The sequence below is a fragment of the Lycorma delicatula genome, chromosome 12 (genome assembly GCF_047948215.1).
Source record: "Lycorma delicatula isolate Av1 chromosome 12, ASM4794821v1, whole genome shotgun sequence".
NCBI classification, from domain to species: Eukaryota; Metazoa; Arthropoda; class Insecta; order Hemiptera; family Fulgoridae; genus Lycorma; species Lycorma delicatula.
This window is the reverse complement of record NC_134466.1, coordinates 6,010,401-6,032,861: the sequence shown is the minus strand read 5'-3', so window position 1 is coordinate 6,032,861 and position 22,461 is coordinate 6,010,401. Positions and strand designations below refer to the sequence as shown.

The window sequence follows — 22,461 nt, the reverse complement described above, 5'->3', positions numbered from 1 at the left end:
TAAGAATTAGGGAAGGATGGTAGGCGATACGAAGTTAGGGAACTTTTTTCGCTCCATTAATGCATCTGGCTGGGCTCTGGCCGTGGCCCTGAAAAGAGCGACACGGGAGAAAGTGCAGACCTCCTCCGTCGGGCCGCTACTGGGCTTTTTCTTCCGCAATCTTTGCTGTCCTTCGGCAGTCTTCTTTATCTTCCTACATTAGGAAAATAGGACGGTCGGTTCTTACATTCGATAAAAATATTCGCGATGATCGCCTTTTCTAATTACAATTTTTCCGTTTGTAAGGAGTTTTCGATAAAACACCTATAACAATAAACAGATTGCACAAAATGAAAAAGTCAATATAGCATTCTGCTGCTCGTTCCGTAAGGGATATTTTTTTTGTATCTTATTTGTTTATTTATCGACATTTAAAAATTGAATTTTTTTTAGAAAAAGCGTGTTTCGGTACATCGGTTAACTCTCCAAACCGGTCGTTATTAATTCTGTTTTATTAAGTATAAAAATATATTATTATTTGTAAGGCAAAACGTTTATATTAGGATGGCACAGATGGTTTTTCAAAAACTTTAACTTTTCAACGAGTTTTAGGAAGTAAATGTTAAACGCGTGAAAATGACGCTATAAAAAATTAATTAAAACAGATATTTTTATGCGACTTCGTATATTTATGTAAAAATACGTTATTTATCAATATTTAAGGTTAGATTTCATCGATTTTGGAAAACTTTGCAATTCATTCTACGAGCAAAATTAATAAGTTATTAATTTATCCGTTCGGTCTTAGCGTATACGAGAACGTATGCGGTTTCCAAGCCGCTCTGCCGTAGCGCTGTTTTGGTGCTTATTGTAAAATTCGCTAACGTTCTTCGTTTCGCTTGTAGAAAAAAGTACCCGGGAGGTTTTGTGCAAAATTTCCTCGGCTATCTAGAAGCGCTTTTTATTTTTATACGGAATTAAAAATAAAGTCGTTATTTGTGAAAAACTAAAAATTTTTTCTTAATTTGTTAAAAAAAATTAATTAGTTAATCTCTCTTGTCCGCTTGGCCGACCTTTATTCTGTATACTTTTCCGAACCCGTTCTGATAATTTATTTACTGTAGTAAATGTTTTCGAGCTGAAGCCCTTTTTAAGTTTCTGTCGGCTCAACTAAACGTTGTTTCTTCTAATTTAAAATTTTTAAGGAAAAAAATGTCTTACATTTGATATTTTTTCCCTGTTACCGACTTGAAGATTTGTAGTCCTAATTATTTAAACATTTTCATATATGTAGGGACATTTTATATTTTATTTTTGATAAACTTTGCACGCGAGGTTGTTTTTGTAAACGGTACGTTTTAATAAAAAAAATTCGAGGTATTATTTACATGTACGAGGGTGTGGAAAACCTTACAGCACCTGACGACGTGTTTTTCACTGTACAGGTATGAAAGAAGATTTCTGTAGTATAGGGCGCAAACAAGGTTCCAGCTGTCAAGAGTCGGCTAGCTAGCCGAGTAAACGTACGTTTGGTGAATCAGAGCGGTGCTAGCCAGACTGCGGAGAGTGGAGACAACCCGTAATCCCCTAACATAATACAAGCGTCCTTTTGATTCTTTCACTTTATATCCCCACCTTACATAGTATTTTCTTTCTCGTTCTAACTCGACCGGTTTATTCCTTTGGCCTGCGACGAGATAGTAGGAGGTATTTCTCTTATGAAATAGTATTGTTAGAAGGGTCTGGGTAATCAAAAAAAAATTTCCCTCTTTCTTTATAATTCCCTCTCGTCGTTATTTCTCTTTTATTATATACGTATCTTTCTTTGTTTTATCTCCGTCTTACTTTCCTTTCGCTTTACGACTACGCGAACGAGCAACCGGTTCAGTAACATCGTAGGAATTACAGTACTCTACTCTATTCTGTACCTGTATAACATTATCTCGTTTTAGACGATAGACTTATTCGGCAGCGTCCCTCATCTATTGCAGTAATAGAGGTAAAATATTAAAACCGAAAGAGCACAATCGGAATGACTGCCGGATTGAAAAGAATATAGTACTACTTTAGTTCGGTTAATGACAGAATTTACGGTCGGTAAATAAAATATCTGATGCCACCTGTTGGAATTATATTAATCCTTCTGAAAACATCGACCTTAGCTTTGTATAATATTTACTTTCGTGTAAAATTATGGGATACTACTTAAAAAAATATTTTCCTCGAATATTATTTGCTCTGTCTACGTATGAATTTTTGTTTTAATTAGATAAGCAACGTCGCCTAACGTTTTTTTATTTTATAACACTAGGGAGACGTGATAACATTAAATGGGGGGCGCGAGCGTATCGAAAAGAAAATATTAACAAAAATTATTAATTTACTGAAAGTAAAGCAAAACAAAGTTCATTCTGACATAATAAATAATAAAATACACATTTACACCGATATAATAAATAGGACTCTACAGTACTGCACGTTGAATTTAATAATTAACTTATCGATACTAAATTAAAAACAAGTTTAATAATTATTAGATACTCCCTTGTCCTGTCTTGCAGAGCAGAGTTTTTCGAAGGAAGGTTTAATATTAGAAATATACATTCTCACTTCTTTTTCTGTATTCAGCCGAGATCTATATTCTGTTTTCAAAGCGGCCACCGCAGAAAATCTGATTTCGCAAATTAGGATGTTGAAAACGGAAGTAGTACACGAAATGCTTTTGTTTTCAGCGCAGAAAACTCGTCATCCACCTCTGCTCAAAATTCAAAGAATGATTTTTTTACTAAATTGTCTTTCGATTTCGCCATTTCCTGTGAAGTCTATAAGGATTTCTTCTTCGGCAGTTGAGAACCCTTCGGGAGCGCTTCGAATTGGATCTCCCGCTCGTAACTTGCTACCAAGTTGTCCTCGGCGAGGAAATACTTTTTAAAATTCCATGCCGGCATGGCTAAATGATTTTCAGCGGTTACAAGAACAACTTTCTCGTATTGTTCTTCAGCCGTTTAAGTTTTAATAGATTCATTCACATTTGCAAATGTTTCTAGGTTTTTTTTTTGCTTTAAATTTCTGCTCCACGATTACAGTTTTCTAGAAAAAGCATTAAATTCATCACTGGTATCCAACATATGTGTATTTTCTCCTTGAAGTTGAAGATTCGAGGTATTTAATTTCTCGAATATGTCGATCAAGTAGCTCAATTCCATCACAAATAAACCGTCTCGAAACTTCTCGACTTCCGGTCGGTTTCCTCTTCAAGAAAAATGGGGATTTAATCTCTTAATTCATAAACACGTCGGAAAGATTTTCCACTTGATAGCCGTCTTGCCCCGTAATGAAATAGTAACGCTGAATCTACTGCACTCTGCACTCATGTACTACAAAGTGCAAAAAAGATTCTTGATTTTAGGCGTCTCATTTTTATATAATTTACTGCGGTTACAGCCGTCGTTAGCACAATATTCAGACCGGTAGTAGAAATCCAGATTTCATTCACAACTTCTCTTATTTTAGCAGATTACAATATAATTCTTCGGTTGTGTATAATCGTTGACATATCCAAATAGCATTTCGTTTGTAAAATTCACAATACTATTCTGTTTTTTTACAATAGTGATTTTTAACATATAGATTCGGTAGAAAACTAAAAATTTCGTTTGAGGCGCCTTTTATTTTTTTCTCAACTTGCTACATAAGTACATCGTACCTTGTATTGCCCAGAGGGCAAACGATTTTTAGAATCTTCAAGAGCTATATTTATAGGGTCGGTCGATGACTATATACTGCCTCTTTCAAAATTAATTTAGAACGTTCAAAAAGCGATGCAGTCTTATTGGAAAATGAGTAAGTTACCGATAGTGGCCCTCGATGTTACACGCTCTTAAATACATGTTGTAACATTTGTTAGCAATTGCAGCGACACATCGTTCAGTTTCACTCTGCGATTCATGAATGGTATCAGGATGAATTTTGTAAGCGGCTTCCTTAAGGTATCCCCACAAGAAAAATTCAGGAGTGGATAAATCAGGAGACTGAGGTGACCGTAACCCGTTCGAAATCAGTTGTCCGTGAAAACACCGATCCAAGAAAGTCATAGTGTTGTCGGCTGTATGAGCCGTAGCATTGTCCTGCTGAAATCACGTGTACTTTAGCCGGTCTGCGGGTATAGTGTTTACAAATTGTTGCACCGTTTTGTATTTAATGCTCGTAGTTCACTGTGCCGTAAAAGAATGTCATGAAGATTCCCCTATGTGAAATCGCACACCAAACACCATTTTTTTTTTCTGTGCAGAGGAGACTCGTCTGATGTGAATTTTTCATACACCAAATGTATGAATTCTCTGCATATCTCGCATATCCATCGAGGTGGAACCGCGCCTCATCAGACCAAAACCAATCGGCGAGTTCTTATAGATGACATGAACCGCTGACAGAAGGCTATGTGTGTTCTAGTGTCTGCAGCTAACAACTCGTGAACGATATGAATTCTGTACAGATGCATCTTTAAACACTTGTGTACTGATGTGTGGGCACTACCAATGGAGAGACCAGACCGACTAGATAGGCGTTACACAGACTTCTTGGGACTAACAGAATATGCAGCTTGTATGTCGATCAACTTTTCTGGTGGTTAGCACTTTCGATCGACCACTTTAGGCTGCATCTGCCAGATTTCCTGTCTCTGGGAACTTATTGTATAGCCGCTTGATGGAGGACTTGTTTGGTGCATTCACACCGTACTTTTCTGTGAAGGCATTCTGGGTCTGGGCATAAATGGCACATCTAATTTATTAGGAGTCATGAATATTCTCTGCTGCAATGTGTAACCCGTTTTTCCTCGATTAAACCTGCAACAAAATTAGGAAACATTCTTCCATTAGGTTGTGTTACTTTTACAACACTTCACTGTCATTTAACGGTGTAATCTATTCATCGCCAGTTCGCTATCACGCCGTAACAGTTTTTGACCGGTTCATTATTTCTTGTAATCATTCCTATTTTAAGAAAAAGTACATTACCATCAGCATAATTTAATGTTCTTTTCTGGAGTATTCCTTTATTATTCCCACATTTTTCAATTTAATTTCTTGTTTACTTCCACTTATAAATTGAAAAGTAAAGATTCAACTACGTCACGTCTTTCCTGACATGAACATGTTATGTTTATGTCTTTCCTGCTAATGAGTATATTAGAAATTACCTTAATACAGAAGCAGGCTTCATTAAACATTATGAGAATTTTAACGATTATTTTGGAAGAGTTCATGTTGTATTGTTGTGATGCTAATCATACTTTTGTTAGTTTGGTGTAGGAGATTAATAGCCGACTTAAGGACAAGCAGTACGTTTATTATGTTAAAACTGTTAAACAGCAATATCGTATAAATTGTTACCAAAAAGATTGTTTTCAGTTTACCGCACAAGCTTTAATAGTAGAAATTATTCAGTAATACAATTGTAAATTTGTACAACAAATTTTCTTAACGGTTTCTTTTTTTTATATGTGTGTGAGACTATTAGGATCCCCGAAAAAATATGTTAAATATCCGAAGAAATATGTTCATTGCCATCTATATCTCTAACAAGTGTATTATACAGGTTATTAGGGAGATTGATGAACCACAGACTAGAGTGGTAGTTTGACTAGAACGGTACGGTTTTGAGAAAAATCATCATTCCTAAGCAATACGGTTCTGATAAAATTGATCTTCTACCGATCAACTAATCGCCGTCAAAGTGGCTGTGTAGATTTCTTTTGCTATTCCCCGTGTCTTCTTCTTTTTGGAGAAGGTATATGACACAGCTTGAAACTTTGAACATTCTTAAGGTGTTAGAAAAAGAGGGTTTAAAAGAGTTTTATCGCGGATATCTGATAATGGAAATTTCTGTATTTATATTGGACTAGTAGATTCCTAAAAACAGTCCCTAACGCGTTAACTTTATTTGTTTTGGTAATAAACAAAATTGAGTAATATTTAATAAAAGTCATTATGTGTTCACTCTATACTGATGATTTTGTAATTTTTAATTCACGTTGCTCCATGTCAACTGTCAAATATTTACTTCAAAATTAAATTCTTACATTACAATGTTGGGAAAAAATTCTTGGTTAAAAGTTTTTTGCTGCTAAAGTATGTATTTTGCTTTCTCATTTTCAAATAATATGCCAGAACTACTTTTTATGGAGAGATTTTAATTTAATTTTTAATAATTTTAGGTTTTTTTTGGTAAATTCGTGACAAGAAGAGATTAATAAATTTGATTTAAATTTTAAATATGTCTCTTGTTATTAGAACAGCAGGTCAGTTATAAATAAAACATATATGCATCAATTCTATCAAGCTTTGGTGAAATCTTGGTCGAACTATTATTTGATTGTCTACTCTTCTTGAGATGAATAGATTTTAGGTTGTTGTTTACCATTCTGATTTGGCTCTGTAATAAGAATTTTAAGAGAGTAGAGAACCTTCTTTCTTGAATTATTCTGATCAGCTAGTAATGGCATATATGTGCCGTACAAAAAAGGAATCCTCTGTATGATCTTGTTTTTACGAGTGGGCCCTTGATCATTTTAATGAGTGCCACAAATTTTCTGTGGTTGCTCAACCTTAGTGTGTTTTGTCTGTGATAGGTCTTGATCAGCTGCTGCATGCACTTTTTACATGAAAATTCCTACGTTTAATGATCACATTGGGTTAATTTATTTAAAAAAACCTAAATCTAATTGTTATGTTGGCAAGAGTTTTCCAAACTTCTTTCTCAGGTGGGTCTAAACAAGGTAATTCAACAAGGTAGTGCTTTATTGTTCATTCCGGAAATTTACCTGTTTGGTTTAATTTAATGGTCAAATTAGTTAAACAGCTTTTCAAATCATATAGCCTGTTTTTCTCAGTTATGTATTAAAAGATGTCTGGGTACCGTTGAGTTTTCATCTTTGATGATCGATAAAATTATGTTTTTATTTATCGTTTTGCCATTTGGATATTTATATTATGGGAAAAAATGGATTTTGCTCCAACATTTGACTAGTTTATTGTTGTTTATGTTAATAGTGTGATATTGCATGCAGTAAATCTTTAAGTTTTTTTTATTTTTCTGTTACAGAAAACTTGGATTAGATTTGGTACCAAGATGTGCTTCCGAAATGGTAGATCCAAGTTCTATGAGCATTGTCGATTTGTATCAAGTTGTAAGTTTTGCATTTTCTCTGTCTCATGCTTTCTATGTCTGTATGTATGTATGTATGTAGGTGTGAGTATGTTGGTTTTTTAATGAACATTGTTTTTTCTTCAACATCATATTTTATAATTATTATATTTTTGTCCTTGCATTACTTGCGTTTATGTACGTTTAAATTTATCAAGGAATAGACATTATCTTAGATATTATTGTAGTTGTTTAACCACAGATTAACTATTGTTTTTCCTGTAAATTCTGTATATACAGATAAGGAAAGTTTACTTATTTAAAAATTTAATAATCATTTTTTTGTGCAATTTTTTTTAAGTAAAAAATTTAGCTTAGGCACACGCATAAAAATAATGCTAAAAGACGTTAACAAAAAATGATTTTTTTCTGGGTTGAATATATTAAATCAAGTTTCTTAGCGTGTGCCTAATACCTAAGTAAAACCTTTTACAAAATGAAAAGATCTCTTCCATATTCAGGTCCTGAACCTGTTGGTAGCGTTAATTCAACTGCAATAAAAACAATAGTTTATAGTCACGCTTATAATTTATATACTAATAATTGATATAAATACCTCGGAAAAAGTTTGAAGAAAATGCTACTTTAGAAATCTAATAGGCTTCTCTTATCCACTATGTTACAGTTAAATAGATAGTTAGGAGTTGTTTGATGAAATCCTTTTTTTTTTTATTAATCGTGAAACATTCCAGAGGTCTGTTTTGAAGTGATAGTCGACTCACTCGGAACTATTCTACCTTTAGTATCTTTGGAATCTTATCTTTTAGGCGATGAAACTTTTCTAACTAATTAAGAAACATTTTGTACTTATGGTAGGTATAAAATAGGACAGAATTCTAGTACTAGATGTTCAAAAGATTGTATAAATTATTCTTGTTAAGTCATAACCTTTTAGAAAATGACAGTAAGAGGTGCATCCAATAATTTTGGTTTTGTAGTTATTTTTTTTTATTACCCTCTTCATAATAATTATTTCATCCAATTGGATGAATTTGATTGAGTTCAGTAAATTAGAAGTGTGAAAATATTATTCTGAGGAGTTGAACTTCTTTTACGTTATGTTACTTCATTTCAATTTCTTCTGTCTAAATAATAATTAAATTAAGTCACAAGAATAAATAAAATAAGAAGCGAGAGAATTATGTATATTTATTAATCTTTTGGTAGTTGAGTTTTTAAAAATGACTTTGTGATGAGTAGCAGCTGGATCTAGATGAATCTGCTTGTTAAATTTTTGTTTCCTAAAAAACAAACTTAGAAGATATTGTCATAAGTGAGATGTTGAGTCTGTGGTACTTTTTGGCTGTTTATTCAGATGGTATATAAAATTAAAAAAAAATAATTCTTTTAACAGATGAAATATTTCATTATTCTTTTTGTTGAGATTTTAATGTATTAATGATAAATTTTAGTACCTGTTACAGTTTAACTCTTGGTTTTCCCTGTTTAATTTTGACCAGTTTCTGATTCAGTTAAAAATAATTGCCGTTTTCAAGGAATTTGAACCAGGGTTCTATATAATATTCAGTTTTTTTAATGTTTCTCTTACCTTCCAGTAACAGGTAGCCACATTCTGTTTTTGTAACTGTGCTGTTCTTTTGCAACTGTTTTCTATTTAATGTTTTCTTTTCTTTTTCTTATAAACTTTCCAACGTATTAACATTCATTCCCTGTTCTGTCTTGGTGTTGGTTCAGACATCTTATGCAGAAAAATGGTTTTTTAAAAATTAAATAAAAACAACATAATTTCAAAATGTATGGAATATTCTTCAGAAGATATTTTTAATTAGTATGTGACTCTTTTAATTTAAAATAGGATTTTTATTTTTGTAGAATTAATTCTGCGATTGCTTGTATATATTGTGTGATTAAAACTCGCATGCGATAACTGAATTAAATTACTGTTAATTTTTTTTATAATAAAAGAAAAGAAAATAGAAAAATGGATCTATTGAGCGATAAAAAAAAATATTTTGAGGTTGCTTGTTATAATGAGTAATTAAACATAAAAAATGCTATATTTAGCATTTCTATAGAGTTGTAATTATTTTTATACTTATAAGGTAGACAGAGTAGATGAGTTGTACATTATTATTCAAAAGGTGACTGCTACTTATAAACATCAGTCTATACATATATTGTATATATTTTATTGTTATCACAAAAATGTTTTTCTTTGATTTTTACCGCTTTACTGATTTATATGCATAACTTGAAGTGCGTCTTACGCTTCATAATTTAAAAAATTTAAATGATGTGTTAAGTGGAATCTATATAATAGGTGTAGAAAGTCTTTATTTCTAAGATAGCATAATTTCTTCCTTATTGACAATATTTGATGAGAATTTCTCTTTCAAAACAGAATTTGTCACTTTCATGTTGAATTTCTTATGAGGTGCTTAGTATTTAATGTGGAAACTATCCGCAAAAACATTAATTTCCTCAAAGATTATGTTAGTAGACTCTTCCTCAATCAACTCAGTCATAATATCAGATTGATGATTAAGCAAAAAAGTCTATTAAACTAATAAATTCTTTTCTTATGTATGATAAAAATATTCAGTGAACTAAAAAAGGACGGAAATATTTTCGCTACATTTTTTATTTTATTTAAAAATTGGAGAAAATTTTACATACAGTATTTTCTTTTAATTTTCAATTGTTTGTTTTGATGCGCTTCTACCTCTATTTTCCATTTTTGTTTCCGTGAATTTTTGAGTCCGTTTCTTAACCTCAACATATCTTTAATATCCTACATCTATTTCACATATTTTAATCATTCACTTACTTTACTATTTTTATTCTGCATACATTTTTACAACTAAATTCACTAATCCTGATGCCGTAATATATGTTTCCTTGCCTTTTTTTACTGTACAAGATCACATATTCTTCTCCAATTTATATAAAATAAAAATGCACGTTTCTATTTTCTATTCATTTAAGAAACTACATTCAGATAACCAGATCAGTCTGACCTTCATTTATTATTATCCTAGGAGGAATTAGTTTTTTTTAAATGTTGTGTTATTATAACTATTTAAAACATTATGGGTGCCTAGAACCCGTGTAAAAACTATTGTACCAGATTTCAATTTTCCAAAACTATCTTTTGGAAGATTCTTTGATGAATGTAATTTATGTTTATGCGAGGTTTGATCAAAAAGAGTACAATTTAAATTTATTTGATAAATTATTAATTTTTTATTCGCTACAAAATTTTATTTCCATATTCCCATGTACAAGCTTCTCTGTAAGTTTCTGTGGAAAGTTAATTTATCAGAAAAAAAAAAACAATCATAACAATTTTGCTTCTTGACTTACTTGTATACTAAAATATTTCATTATACAAGGGGCGGCTGAGACGTAAGCATACTAGAACTTAATGAAGAAAAAAATCTGCACAAAGTGATAAGCGCAACAGTTTTGTAGTTTCATTCTTCTATTACGAAAACAGTCCTACAGTCTCTTAACCTCCTTCTCTTTGACCTGCAACCTTTCATTTTTGTCAGTCGTCATTGTTATGAGGTCTAGTTCAGCTGCTTGTTAATGAATTTAAAAAAAAGTCCACCGATTGAAATTTTAACAGTGAAAAAAATGACATCGCCTTAAAGACATTTACGGTGATAAAAACTGTTGGTCAAAGTACTGTGAGGCAGGTGGCAATAAAATTTTGTTCATCAGAAGCAGTAAAATGAATATTGAGGTTGAAGGTTACAGTGTTCAACCGGTATCAGTGACTTCTAAGAAGCACCAAAAGGAGGTGGATGAATCATTCTGAAATGATTGTCGCATCATATGAAAAAACATATCATCGTCCAGAAAGGTATATCAAAAGAACATGTAAGACAAATTATTCCAACTAGGCTACTGTAAAATTTATTTGGCGTGGATGCTTCACAAAATTACAGAAAAGATCAAACGGCGAAAGGAATATTGTGAACAACTTTTGAAATATTATTGTGACAAGGGATGTCATTGTATTTGAATGAATCTTGTAATTTTTGCGACCGTCTTCAGTAACTGATGCCGCTGTTCTTACTCTTGTTATAGTGATGTTACTGTTGGCTGTACTTTTTAAATAGGCAGATGCATATTTAGAGTGTGTTCAAAAAGCGTGTTGGATTTGAATTGTGTCTGTTTATTTTGTAAATAATTGTTGTGCGTATATATTTGAAATAATATTAAAGTATTTTACGATGTCCTGTTTTTGTGTATGTATAGAATAGCACAGGTGTTGTCAGTGTTGGTGTATTTGTGGCGTGTGTCTGTTGAACGGTTAGCAAATGCTGAATATTTTTTCATCGATATGAAGATCTTTCAAATGTTCATTGTATCATAATTTTAAGCTGCCTCCCATATTATCAATCTACAGCTTTATGTCTTCAACTGTACAATATGCAAATACATTTTAACACGTATGTTAATGTGCTTGAATATATGAAACAGATAAACACACAATAATGATATATTAAATGAACAAAATTTATGACCACATTCTAAATGTACGGCTGCCTAATAAAAGAAAATAAATATCATTGACGCCGAGCAGTAACATCATTGATTCCAAGGTGAGAATAACAGTATTATTCATTAAAGATGGCTGTAAAGACAGCTGAAAATGTTTTAAGTAGGTTCGGTTTGCTGTCACAAAAGCTTATAATCCCAAACAAGAGTAAGCTTATATTTTCATTATTATTAATAATAATAATACTAAAATCAAGACTGAAGATGTTTTAAGAATTTTTTCATTTGACATGTTCTGTTTTATTACTCTATTCAGTAGTTCTAGTTCATTTTCTTATACCGACATCAATAAAATACAGCGATATAATTGCAAAGTTTGAATAAACCTATCGATACAAATTGTATAATTTATAGGTATAGAAGTAATAAAAAACTTCTGTAAGTAAATAGAAGTAACAAAACATGTTCTGTAAAAAAAAAGAAAATTATGATGTGGACACTACATGACTTCTTTGTGCGGCTATAAAATTACATATATACATTTTTTGCTGCACTTCATGTAAACTTATTTCATTTGAAAGTGAGATATGATTCTCCAATTCTTTAATAAAGTAGACAGTTAGACGATTGCTGAAATATTAGTTTTTATTAACATCAAATATTTATACAATTATATTAATTCAACAATGTTACATGAGATATTAGGATAAGTAAAAGTCCCTTTATTACTTGTATTACTAGATCAGTATTATTCGTATCTTCGTGAGTTGCTGATTAACATGAAGTTTCAGATTTCTGGTGTGTCGTATAAATAAGACTTAATAATAATTAAACTATTCCGTTTAGTGAACTCCTGTATACCGGTTACAAAGGTTAACTTTGACCTTACGGTGTAAAATATTCAGTTTTTATTATCGGATTATTTGGTGAGTAATCAAAAATGAAAAACAAACGATCATAAAATTAAGATCAGAAGAATTATATAAAACCAAAGAGTGATTAAATGATCGGCAACAAAAAACAAATAAATGAAATGATGATCAACTCCGACTTAGGGAGAATGTTGTCCGACAATATCAGAGGAGTAATAAACTAAAAGGTAGAATTTTTTTGCAATTTTTAAAGATTGGACATGTATATAGAATATACATATATATGTATATGTTGTTCTTGTAAGGGTCTATTTTTCTGCCGCTCTGTAGTTAACTTTTTAATGTTGATAAAATTAAACAGAAATTCCAGAATAATTAAATAAAATTAAACAGAAATTGAACTAGAAAATGCAAAAATAATACGATTCTAAATTATAACAATTAATATTAAATAATCTGATGTTTCACCAAATCTGTTACATACACATGTATGTAATAATGCCTATTAAATTATATATACACATTTTGAAAAGTACATAAAATTTTATTTCACTAATAACTTCTAATTTTTCCATATTTTTTTTATTGTTATTATTGAATTATTATTTATTTATTGTAAATTTTTTTTACTATCATGAGTTAATAATTAATAAATCAATATATTTAAATTAAAAAAAAAGGCGATGAAGTCTGATTTGAACCGATGTGCCTTCCTCTTGTAACATTCAAAAATTTTATTAATTAAAATTTTATTTGGCTATAACTCTGGAACCAATGAGAATAACTACCACTTATGATGTATCGTTGAAACACTCTCAATGATGGCTTATTACTACAGCTAAGAAAAAGTCCAAAATCCAATTTTTTTGGATTTTGGGCCCTTTTGGACGCTTTCGGTTCAGTCGATTGCAATCAAAAGATTAGTTGCACAACTAGATGTTACAACAGTTCTAAATCCAAAATTTCAACATCCTACGGCTAATCATTTTTGAGTTATGTACGTACATATGTACAGATTTCATGCTGAAATAAGTCAGAATGGATTCAGGAATAGTCAAAATGGATATTTCCATTTAAATCTGAAAACTGAAACTTCTTTACTTCGTACAAGGAAGTAAAAATTAATTGGAGAATTTATAAACGGATAACTGTCTGGGCAGTTGAAAAGATTTACAGAAGAAAATTGGCTGAAGATAGGAAATTTTGGAAAGTGAAATGTATATATTATTTTTGGATGAAATATAAAGGTTTAAAACAAAAGATGATTCTTACAAGCAAAAGAAAAGTATCTCTCTCTCTCTCTCTCTGTACATATATATATATATATATAAAGCTTTGAGAACAAAATTAGTAGTCAGTATAAAGTAATTTTAGAAAATAGTTGAAATGTGAAAAGGAAAAATTTATAGAAACTGTAGATGTAACATATAGAAAATAAAAGAGAGCATTATTGAAAAATGAAATTTAAGATATTAAAGTAAATTTAAAGTACTAAAGTATAGTATTAAAGTAGTGTAATAACTTGCATTAAAATATTCAATAATTATCTTTTTTTTTTAAATTAATTAATTAATTAATTAGAGCATGGATGAAATATATTTTTATCATCTAATTATAACTTATCAATTTGTTATTCACAATTTATTAACATTATAATTTTAAACCATTTTTTTATTTTTTTCAGCATGTACAAAGTGCCGAAAGTTCTTCTGGAGCATCAGTAAGTTATGCTTTATTTCTTGAAAAAATGTTATATACAGGTTTTATTTATTTATTAATTACTTTCTTCTGTAATCTTTTAGAAAATTTCATAGATACATTGTTTATAAAATTGTTTATAGTTCTGTAAAATTGTTAATAAATCTTATTGCTCTAAAAATATTGTCTATTTTGTCTGTGTTTTTTGTTTAGAGCTGAGTCAACTCATATTAGTTCTTATAGTAATGAAATAAGTTTAATATAAGTATTTTGTTATCGAGCACCATTTTGGTATATAAGGAAAATAGTGATTATTTTAGTTCATTCTAAAATAATTACTGTAATAATTTCAATGTGTGTGTGACTTGCTGATGTATTTAGTTTACTGAAATTTACAATTTATTATTTATTGTAGGCTCGGGGGACTATGAGGAGAAGAGAAGTTGGTACTGTACTAACACATCATTTATATCTCTGTATGAGAGATTTTGGCCACCACATAGGAGAGGATACCGAAATATATTTATCGTTATATGATAATAAAAAAGGAAAATATATCAGGTATTTTTTTTTTATTATTGCTATCAATCGGTTATAGAAACATTTCCATTATTCACCTATTATTGTATTTATTCAATTTTATATATATAATTCAATATTCATTATTTACAAAATGTTTATTACATTATTACATTATATTTATTTACATAATTTAAATGTTTAATTATGTTTATTTTTTACTTTATTTTTTACCTGCATAATGAAATGTAAAACTTGTTAAAACTATATTTTCAGAAATAATATTTGGCTTCTTTATGTACTTCTGTTAATTCACTGACAAAGAATCTTAATTTTTTTTAATGATATTACAGGAATCGACTGCTATATGCTTATTTAGCCCCTGAAATTTTGAAGCTTAATGAAAACTGACATGCCTAACTGGGATTCAAATCTGGGAAATCTTATATTAGTTGTAAATATCTTCTGAAAGGACAATTCTACATACTTTGAAAGCGATTAATTTTTATTAAAGTGATATTTTTGCAATAATATACTTACCGAAGAACACAACCGTTAAAGAAAAATATTTTTCTTTATTGTTTTTCTATCTTTGTAAAAAAAAGTTACCGGCTGGCAATTAATAAAGAAAGAAATTTCATAATACAAAGAATAAATTATAAAAAATTATAATTTGAAAAATAACCAGTTCTATTTTTAATTCATTAATCTATTTAATTTTATAGGTGCATTTTTGTAACAGTAATTTGAACTAGTAGTAGCTTTATAATTGGCTTAAAAAGCAGTCATAACTATGTTTTTTAAATCTTATAAATTGTTAATATTAAATATTAGTGTTTGCAGATCCCTTTGATCGGATGATTATGTAAAGTTTGCTTTTTACAGCTAATGGTTTCAGCAGTTAATGCCTTTTAATGCTTCTACTGTTTTTTAAATTAATTTACTTTTCATGTAACAAATTGTGGAGTTTCAGTTATCTCAATTAATTTGGACTCCTCCAAGAAGTATTTCCTTTCTATTTTCTAAAGCAAGTTTATTTACGTAGGAGTTTTCTTAAATGGCTTAATTTAGTTTAATTTTGTATCTTAAATTGACAGAGATTATGGCTCTGCAATCAGTTTTATTAAAGAATACATTTTCATGGAAAATAAATGTGAAAAGTGTAATAAATAGATTAGTTTTTAATTTAAAAGTATATTTCTACTGAAAAGTGTAGAAAAAAGTTTGTTTAGAAAAAATAAATTATAGTAATCATAAAAATTATCGGTTCATTTCAGAATAAAAGTCAATAGTAAAAGTTCGGTTCAGTTGATAAAATATAATTACTTGGATATTTTCAGTGAAAAATTCGTGATATTTACGATTTTATTGCTTAGTTAATAACCGATTACTATTGTGGCTGGTTGTGAAGAATGTTCAGATATTAACTTTTAACGACAACTAAATCAAGTTTACCTAAAATTAATGTTTTTAACCATAATCCCCAATGAGTAGTCTTACTCTGTAAGATTGGGGGTTGGCATCCTCACGGCCAGCCTACTGCAAGAAAAACTGAAGAAAAGCCTCTACAGCTTTTCTGCTTACTATACACTGAGCTGCTGAACTTTACACTGTACACATACACTACACCAAGAACAGTAGCAATTTACAACATATACCCTTACACAACAACACAATAGCATCGTATACTGTTACTCTTGGTGATGTTGCAACACCTTATGAAACGCAACCGTAACCCAAGGCGGAAACTGTTGTGTCGATGGGTAGATGGTGCTATGAAATGAGCCTTGAATGGTGTCCTCTGGACATCTGAGTGAACCCAATTGTAATTAGTTGTAGCCTCTGTAAAGGTGGTCCTCTGTTTCCCCAGTACTCATGGGACCAGAAAATCTAGTCCACAAATTAATTCTATGATAGTTGTGAAAAAGCCTTGATCAACATCGCCTGATGAGGATAACAGTCCTGTGAAAGATAACCTAAATTGTCACACATCTCATCTACAGTGTAAAAATATCAGATTCATACTTCTGCAAAATAATCAGGAAAGTGGCTCCCTTCATGAGGTCTTGCATTTCATGATCAACAAAATAGTAACAGGATCATGCGGTTCACCTACGAACGTCAAGAAATTAAGAGATAGATCGATACTAATTCAAAAATTGAATGATGAGCAAAGTCAATCTTTATGTCTCACCGGTATGGGCGATATAAACATAAGTGCGGTATGTCACAAAATGGTACTTACGTTTTAACGTCACCTTAGCTACAGCTTTATTTAAAAACAAAGTAGTCAATCGGATTTCGGTGGAAAATGAACAGTCTCTTTATTAATTTTAATAAATGGTTATTTATATTTATTTAAAAATATAATTTAACCAAACTTAACCTTCGCTCGCTAACCTTGACTAATTAACACCGTAATTTTTTGAGTATTTATTTAATAAATTCAGTAATTATTGCAATTATTTATTATTTAAATAATCAAAACACTCCTGTTAATTAGTCAAGGTTAGCAAGCAAAGCGAGCGTAGGTTAAGTTTGGTTAAATTATATTTATAAAATAAATAAATATAAATAACCATTTATTATAATTAATAAAGAGACTGTTCATTTTCCACCGAAATCCGATTGACTGCTTTTGTTTTTAAATAAAGCTGTAGCTGCGGTGACGTTAATACGTAAGTACCCACAAAACCTTAAATACCAGCCGTGGGGCTTCTAGAGATTGATGTTATTGAAGTATCAGATGAGCTGCATCCTCAAGGAGTTGTAGAGGTGTGATACAAATAATGAAACATCAGAGTGAATGGAAGAACCAGGGAAAATAAAAGTAGTTTACTTGTCGGTTTGAGTACGACCTTTCATCACCAACCCGTGGCAATTTTTCACTCTCAAGGACATACACTCCTTTTGGACTTCATTAAATTTTATTTCAGTTTATTTAAAGTTAAAATTTTTTTTTGTGTTATTAATTTTAAGTAAGGTTTTAGTGATAAGTTTAGGTGTGATATTGGCTGGAAATTATTTTTTTAATATTTAATTTTGGTACAGTTTTATTTTATTTATTTTTTTTTGTTAGAACGTTTGCTCCTGGTGATAATAACACGAAAGCATTTTTTGCCCTCAAAAAAAATCAGTGTTTGCAATTGGTTTTTTTTTCTTCATTGATAGGTTAAATATTTTTTTTCAGTTTGTGTTATGAACAGTTTTATGTTGTTTTTAATAAAGTAAATTAGATTAAATTTGGTGAAAAGTAATATGAGAATAAATAGTAATTATAAAATAAATATAAGCAAAGAATCATATTTCAATCGATTTTGGTACTACTTTCATATAAGACAACTAAAACTTAAGGGGTTAAAATAAAATAAATATTGCTTAAGAACTACAGAAATCAGATTAAAAAAAAAAGAAAAAAGTGTATTATTCAATTTATTATTGTGGTTCTTTTTCAGTGAAAGATTTTTAGTGCGGATTTCGAAGGAAGGATTTTCAAATTATATTGAAAAGTTAAACAGCAATTGTACTATATTTACGGTAAGTAATTCATTAAAAATTTTTAATGACATCTAAATTATTAATTTCACTGTAATATTTGTTTGTATTTTTAATAAATGATTTATAAACTGCAATTTGAAATAATTGTGAAAATCTTGGCCTTATATCATGAGAGTTATGTATATAATAAACACAAAAAATGACCAGCTGTATAGTTATACTGTATCGCTATACATAAGAAAAAGTACGGTAATCTAGTCAAATTTTTCATATGAGGGTTTTTGCAGATCTTGACATCAGATTATGACCCACTCCAACCATAAAACACAATTTTAGCACTGAAAAACTTCAGAAGGATGTGCTTATATATATATATATATATATATAAATCTGTTTTTTGCTTGATATCTCCAGACTGGTTTGTGGTTTGGATGAAATTTCGTTTTTTGAAACAATGATTTCTGTTGTGGTGGTATTGATGATACTGAATTTTGTTTATAATTGATCAAGGGGGCGGCTGGATGATATGGGCTTTATGTGTGTCTATATCTCAAAGTTCTACTCAGAGGTAAGTAAGTTTTTTCACTTAATTTACCCTTAAGTAGCTAAGACACTTTCTTAAGGTATTTGGTCTTATTCAACTCTCTTAAAGGACAGGGTTGAAAAAACCTTTTTTTCTTTTTTGTCATTTCTGGACTTTTAAGTAGTATTCTTATATTAATTAACTGATTCTATTAGATTATTATTTCACTTTGGTTATGTTTGTCTATTTCATTAACGGGTGAAAGATAAGCCTTGTTTTTTTCATCAGTTATAATTCTTCTTGATGTCTTTGTACTGGATTAACTGATTTTTATGTTTCTTTTATGATTTCTGAATATTGTTCATTGGTTCCATTTAATTTTGGTTACAATTAGTCGCAGGACTTACAGATCCTGTATTTCAAAATTGTATACAAAGAGTAGAATAATTTTTATTTACATAATTCTTTATTTACATATAACTGTGCTTTAATCTTCTAAAGTTTTCCTGCTATAGTAGCCTGTTGTGGATGAACTTCTCAGTTGATAGAGTTGCATAATTCTCCTAGTAAAGCTGGATTTATACAGTTCTTTGTCAGTTATTTTTTTTTTTTTTTTTTATCAAAAGATGAATATTTTTTAATAACAGATAAAGTAACTGCTTGTTATTAAAATTCAAAATAATTTTCTAAATTTAGTTAATCACGAAATTATGAAACAGTAGTTTATAAATATAAGCTAAATAATAATAAAATATATAGAATATTTATCTTTAGCACACCACTATTACGATCTCGTAATGTTTGTAAGAGCTTCAAAAAACTTTAAATGGGGAACTTCACTTATTTTCCTATTAGCATTATAAATCTAATAATGACACTTTTAAGCCTCTTCCATTTTAACAGTATGGTTACAAGTTTTTTTTTTTAAATAGAACCTCCAATTTTTTACAGTTTTTTGATAGAAAACATGATTTTAAGATTCTTTATCCTTGGTATCTTTTATTTTTTCATTTAGATATCACTATAGCTCTAGAAGGGAAAGTATTGTAATCGATCCAAGTTGGGTGTATGTGAATTTCACCGGATCTTGATGCTTGACACCTAAGGAACCCAAAAAACCAGATGGAAATTTTGCAGATGTTCGTATGTATGTGTGTATATTTGGTCTTGCACTCCTTATATCTCCAGAAATACTGGACCGATTTTGATCAAACTTGGTCAGATTACTTCTACATATGGGGCAGGCATTGATGCTATTAAATTTTCAACTTAAAAGGTCAAGGGGATGAGGCTGAAAAGCAAGATAACCCTCAGTCCTAATTAAGGTCATATTTTTCTTAAACGCATTTGATAACGATTAAAAAATAACAATATATGCAAATAAAGTTTGCAAAATCGTACTCCCACCCCAAAAAAAAGCTGTAAACTAATATGTTGTGGCATCACATGTGAACGTTAGATTAAATAAATTATTAATATTTAAAGTGTAAAAAAGTAACTCAGTCTGGCTGGGTTTCGGACTTGATCACCCGGATGACTTGATACCTGGTGTGTTAAGGCTTGCAGCTACACCAGTCTGCCGACCGTACAAGTAAAATTTGTTCTACGTAAGTCGTGAAATTACATTAATTTAGTTAGTGCCGACTGTCGCTGCTAGTACCGTCACACCCGCGTGAATTAAATACGGTATGCACATGTGGTTTATTAGAATCATTGAAATAAATAAACTTTAAAATATTATATTTAAATAAAATGATAAATATTCTAAATTAAGTTGTGTGTATATGTAAACTGTGTATCAGAAACAACTCACAGTTATAGGACTTTCCCAGAACACGGCTTTAGCTGTGTGGTAGGAAAGTCCTACAACTTCGTTTTTAGTTTTTTTTTTCAAATGCAACCATTCAGGAACTGCAAGATCTCAAAGGTGAAAACAAATATGGTGGCCCACCTAATATTTTCGCCTTAACTCATTTGAGTTGTGGTTATTCAATAAAGACTCTAATGCTTTAAAATATTTTATTTTAAATTTATACTTATTTAATTATTATCCCGTTCAATATACACCCCTCCTCTGTCCCTACAATGCTCCATGCGAATTATCCATTGTTCAAAACAGTGCTGAAAGTCAGCAACAGTGTTCGAAAGTCTTCTTCTGTGAGCTCTTTCATGATGTGTGCCGCTTTTTCTTTCACAGATTGAATGGTCTGAAACCTTGTTCCTTTTAATGCAGATTTGACCTTGGGGAACATAAAAGTCACATTGTGCCAGGTCAGGGAAATAAGGCAGATGGTCTAACACTGGGATGTTATACTTTGCTAGAAATGTATTGACTGACAATGAAGAGTGAGCCGGTACGTTGTCCTGATGAACTCATGACTTGTTCTTTCACAATTTCCGTCTTTTTTCTTATTTTTTCATGAAGTTGAGCAAGGACCTCAAGGTAGTACTGTTAATTAATAGTTTAACCTTCAGGAACCCAGTGAAGGTACACATCCCATGAATATAGAAAAAACACAACCCGGATGTACATCAATGTCTTCTCAGCTATCTTGGAAACGCTTAAACTACTCAAAAACATTCGTTGCTATATACTTTTTTTAATAAAAGATAAGTTTAAGTAGCGGTTTCACAAGTTTTATATGAAATCTAACGACAATTCTTTCCTCTAATAAAGCAGTTATCATTTTTTTGGCAAAACAAAAAAACAGATGTTATCCAAACGAAGGCCATGGCCAGACTAATATGTCTATTGAAACTGGAGTGGCATCAATCGAAAGAGAAGGCTTCACGCTACACAGCTTTTGGTTGTATGAATTTGGCGCATGCACAGTTCTTCTGTAGCAGGATTAGTCTCGTTATTTAATAGCTACACCTTGTATTGATAATTAATTTTCTTATAGGAAGTTTCATTCTAAGATTTGTTTATTATTTGGTTTTTCCCTAGATATTCAGGAGCTACACCAGATCTTCTATTGGACCTATAAATAGGCATACATTTTGAACTTAAATCCGTAGAAGATGTACTACTTTGTTGTACATCTTCATGTACCAATGGAATGGTTTAATGGAATGGTTTATTTGTAATGTTAGATATTTTTGGACAACTTTCGTAAAACATACATTTTTGATACTTTACAATTTTTTTAGCAAGTGAGATATTCAACTCAAACAAATACATTACATAAACAATACATTTGTTACATTAACTAGCATAAAAATTTGAAAAATAATGATTTATTGCAATTTATGATTACTTTTGATAAATTAAAAAAAAAAAAAACATTTTTATTATTAGAAAATTACATTCTAAACTTGAGTTATCGTGCAAAAAATTAAGTTTGCTACCATATTAGTTTTCATCTTTGATAGTAGCTGCTGAATGGTTGCATTTAAGGGGAAAATACACAAGAATAAAGAAAAAAGTCTTAAAATTATGTTTCCACACTGAACATAATTTTTTTTTACCTTTCTGCGTAGTTATTATTAAAATTTAAATGCTTTTCATTTTTTTTTTAGATATTTGTGAAATTTCCATCTAGGTTATAATACAAAATGAGGACATCAATCTTGTAGGTGGAATTTTGTAGCTACAAAATTACAGTATGAAAAAAACAGTTTCAGATGTGAACACACATCAGCAAATGGGTTTTTTTTTTACAGATGGTAACTTATACTTGCACCCTGTCTTAATTTTTG

General features: G+C 30.4%; 1 protein-coding gene across 1 annotated transcript in view; it reads left to right on the top strand.

The window, feature by feature from the left end:
• The window catches only part of spg (dedicator of cytokinesis spg), a 288,431-nt gene that overhangs the window by 162,755 nt on the left and 103,215 nt on the right, over positions 1-22,461 (top strand). Inside the window, exons 7-10 of the mRNA XM_075380362.1 lie at positions 7,084-7,168; positions 14,209-14,244; positions 14,638-14,783; positions 18,197-18,278. Coding sequence (XP_075236477.1) covers positions 7,084-7,168; positions 14,209-14,244; positions 14,638-14,783; positions 18,197-18,278 — 349 coding nt within the window. The remainder of the gene's footprint in view (positions 1-7,083; positions 7,169-14,208; positions 14,245-14,637; positions 14,784-18,196; positions 18,279-22,461) is intronic.